This window comes from Oratosquilla oratoria, chromosome 12, assembly GCF_046742065.1.
Source record: "Oratosquilla oratoria isolate Oo_2021 chromosome 12, ASM4674206v1, whole genome shotgun sequence".
NCBI classification, from domain to species: Eukaryota; Metazoa; Arthropoda; class Malacostraca; order Stomatopoda; family Squillidae; genus Oratosquilla; species Oratosquilla oratoria.
The window spans coordinates 69002616-69006905 of NC_134788.1; the positions used below are offsets into that span (position 1 = coordinate 69002616).

General features: G+C 41.8%; 1 protein-coding gene across 1 annotated transcript in view; it reads right to left on the reverse strand.

The window, feature by feature from the left end:
* Positions 1-4290, reverse strand: part of LOC143031982 (uncharacterized) — a 7588-nt gene continuing 3298 nt past the window's right edge. The window contains exon 2 of the mRNA XM_076196403.1: positions 1-1920. Within this exon, the coding sequence (XP_076052518.1) occupies positions 175-1842 (1668 nt within the window). The 5' untranslated portion in view covers positions 1843-1920 and the 3' untranslated portion in view covers positions 1-174. The remainder of the gene's footprint in view (positions 1921-4290) is intronic.

Consider the following 4290-nt stretch of genomic DNA (forward strand, 5'->3'; position numbering starts at 1 on the left):
TTTTGTTTTCAAGGATTTATTTTTTCTTTTGTCTGTGTTAAGTGCAATCACAAAGAACATTCCATTACAGAATAAAGAATTCCTAAACAATAGCTTTTCTTCACATTTACAAACTTAATTCCTTTTTATACAACAGATCACACCCTAAGACTCCATTTCAGCTGTTCAAGAAAATCAGTAATTATGGTAGAAAGATCTGGGCCTATTTGGATAGCGTTTAGCGTAGTACTCACGCTCAGAGCCATAGGGTTTGTCCCACTGGCTCTCACTGCAGTCGACAGAATGAGCCATCCTATCCAGCAACATAAGAAAATCCACGACAGATTCCCTAAAATCCTTCAGCTTGTTAGGAAACCCATCCGCCCTAAAATAGCACCCACCAGACTTCCTCTCCAGGTCAATCATTCTTTCTTCAGTGTCGTCAAGGAAGTACTGGAAATCCTGCATTCTGCTTTCAGCGTACCTATTGCAGTTTTGCAAGTCTTGCAGATAAAACTCAAACTTAGCCATCTTATCCTCGATGATACGGCATCTTTCTAATACATTGGTAAGATCATCCATGTCCTCATCCTCCTTGTCATCAAGTTCGCTCATGCTTTCATATTGGTCTTCCTCGTCAGTCTCTGCGGTTGGGCTATGGCAGACGAAGCAGAAGCTTGCCTTCATCGAACTGGGTTTAACGAAGTAGTCATGTCGTCCCGAAGAATCGAAGAACCTGACTAACTCGTTGTTCAAGTTGAGGACGCACACCCAGTCCGTGGAAGCCAGCTTCATGTACTTTGAGGCCCTCTGCTCGAAGGGTAGTTTGTCGAGGTGGAAAAAGTGAATGTTGGAGCTAGTGTCGAAGTAACCCTTGGGCTTGCCAACGTCACTGTAAAACAGAAGACGGTCGTTTTCGTCTTTGTAGTTGCGCAGATGCATATGGTAGGTTGTCCTTTTTGGGCCGTCGTTTTCGTTGTCGTGTTCGTCTTTGAGCTTGTTTGTCTCTTCTTTTGTGGTCGTCATTTTACTTTTGTTGAAATGGAGGTATTTCATTTTCTCAGCTTCTGCCTTCTTGTGCGTCGTCTGGCCAACTTCTTCATCTTGTGAATTTACATTCTGTTTCCCACGTAGATCGTCATCTTTGTTTTCCTTGACCTCTTTTCTTTCATCGTCGTCAGAAATTTCCTCCTCGTCCATTACAAAGTGGTATTCCTCCAGTTCGTCTTCATTGTCATCAGTCTTTTCTTCGTCTTCTTCATCGGTTGTCTCAAGGTCATCATCTTCCTCGCTGTTCTTCAACATCGTCTTCATGTAAATTCTCTTCAGTCCGTTGAGTAATTGTGGATTCCTCTGTCTACAGCTATTCTTCAGCTCTACTTTTCGTCGTACACTACTCTCCCCTTGTTCCGACTCAAATCCATTAAAGTCCCCTGTTTCCTTTTCTTCCTCCGTTTCGCTGTCTGTTTCCTCCTCATCCTCATCCTCATCCTCCTCCTCCTCTTCCTCTTCTTCGGACTCGTCATCGCCTGCCTCATTCGTTCCTCTGATCACCCTAAATTTCTGTCCCTCCGCACTGCGTATCTCTTCTATGAGCTTCCTCCTCTCCAACTCCATTTCGTAATCACTTACTGCTGTCCGTTTCCATTCCCTTTCTTCGTCTTCCTCCTTCCTGAGTATATCTAGTTCATCATCATCTGACACCATGGGCACATTCTTCACGTATTCCTCTCTCCTCCGCTCGATCAAACCAGATCCACCGAAGAATTCGTCTGCCTCGATTAGGGTTCTTCTCGTGCCCTCGACGGACCTCTTGATACCGCAGGTATCGCAATCGTGATCCTTTCTTTCTCCCAGTTCCATGTTCCTCTCAATGGGCAGACTACGTATGTTCCTGAGTATTCAGAGTTCTTCTCTAACACGAATGTGTTTCTTTGATGTCTGAAAGGAACCAAGAGGAAGACTGAAAACATTGGGAATCGGCATTATTTTGATTAGGGTTGTGCACATATGTCTGTATACATATATATCAATATATCTGGTCACATGTACACACACATACACATACACACAGTTATAAAATGGATTCCTAATCTGCAGAGACTGTCATAATTAGAAAGATAAAGAAGGCCTGAGTTGACAACATTAGAAGAAAAATACTCTTTACGAGCTTGCCAAAACAGTACAATGCATGGGCAAGAAGGACCAGATAAAGATATCAACTGATATGAGGAGAGGTCACAAACTAGAATTACAGAAAGAAAAAGGTAAAGATATCAAGAAAAGTCCATTGAGGAAAACATGTTTTTTTTTATGAAAAATTACGTGTATATATATATATATATATATATATAAATATATATATATATATATATATATATATATATATATATACATAGATACATACATACATAAATCGATGGATATATGAGTAAGTGAATAAATCAATAAATGGAAGAATAAATAACATATGAATTGATATATAAATATTTGCATAAACAAATAAATAAATAGATAAAAGGGAATTGGTCTAGGAAGGGATCAGAGGGTAGAGACCGAACGGGGAAAGAAAGAGACAGTGGGTAATTTTCTAAACACTGAGTGGACAATGGAGGAAGATGAACAACTGTGGGAGAGGTGGGGGTGGGGGGCGAGTGCCTAATTTGTCTGGACAGAAATCATGGAGTTCAGGTGTGTGTAGTGGGGGGGGGGCGTTCTCGAGGGGTGAGAAGGAGGGAAGCCACAGCAGGAAACGGCACAAAGGCCGGGACTTGTAAAGAAACCTCAATTAGCAAAGAAGAAGGAATCTGATGGCGGTTATACATGAAAAGAAATAAGCTGGATGAACAGTATAGTCTTGATACACACATGAGAAATCAAATTAATATATTACATTGTAGATGGATACATACTAGTTGTAAAAGAAACCCTGAAAAAATTAAGGGTGGGTACAAAAATGTTCATTACAATAATAATAATAAAAAAAATTACACGAGGGTTGGCTGAGTCAAAACACACGCCCACACCACATCCCATTCACACACACACACCCTTTGCCCTCAGAACCTTGGGGAGAAAGAATGGTCGATTTGTCTACCACCATACTTCTTGGGCCGAAAGCAATGCAGTAAGGCATAGCTCTTCCACAGTAAGGCCCGACAGCTGGAGCTGTTTATCCCCACCCACCCCCTAACTTCCCATGTCGTCTTTTCACCCATTTACAACTCTTGTTCACCCCTCCTATCATTTGGATTACCTATTTCCCTGTTCAACAGACACCACGTGCATCCAGAGCCCTCTTCACCTCATCCATCCATCTCAATTTTGGTCTTTCTTACGAACTCACTCCATCCACTTCTGCACCATTCATTCTCCTCGTGTGTCCCAACCACCCTGTCCCCTTTGTCCGACAGTTTTCTTCACACTCTCGTCCACTTTGTGATACATTTCTGAAACACTTCGTCTAAAAAGCAACAGCTGTGGAAGAGCGATGTTCAAGCCAACACTTAGTACAGCGACCAGAGGTCACAACTTAAAGCTACAATTACAACACCAAACTAGCTACAGAAAAAAACTTCTTGCCTGCAAGAATTGCAGAACCATGGAACAAGCTGAGCCAAGAAACCATTAGTGCCAAAACCGTAGCATCTTTTAAAAGTAAAATCGCGAAAGAATGGTCTACTAGAGAAGACCTCTACAAGTACAACTTTTCCTGCTGACCTCTCGGTGCATAGGAGGGGCTGCAACCTGCACACTAACACCACTACAGCGTCCAACCTTGGTATGTGGTCTTATTAACCTTCGGGGTACCTAATGGCCAATACTAAACGTAACTAAAGATAAAAACAAATCTCTCCCTCTCAGCCTCCTTTATGTTCGAAGTCTCCGCTCCCTACAGAACCGAGGGCACAATCACTCCTTCACACAACTTTCTCCTTGCACTCATCCCCAAGTACCCATTTCTCACAACACTTTGCATTCCACCCAGACATTTACTCACTTCTTTCACTCTATAAATCCACTTCCACATCCACTTTTCCGTTGAATGCCACATGTGACCCCGGTTCTTAAAACTCACCCTCCACACTTATATTTGTCTTCATCACCATTCCTTGTACACTTCATCACTTTACATTTTTCTACACTTAGTCATAACTTTCTTCTCTCGCATACTCTTCCAAACTCAGCCACCAGCTGCGTTAGTTTATTCTCAGAATCAGGCACATAATTAGATAAGAAAATATAACTAGAAAGGGCGAGTAATTATGCAAGACAGTAGAATAATTAAGTAAATGTATAAAGGCGACTAAT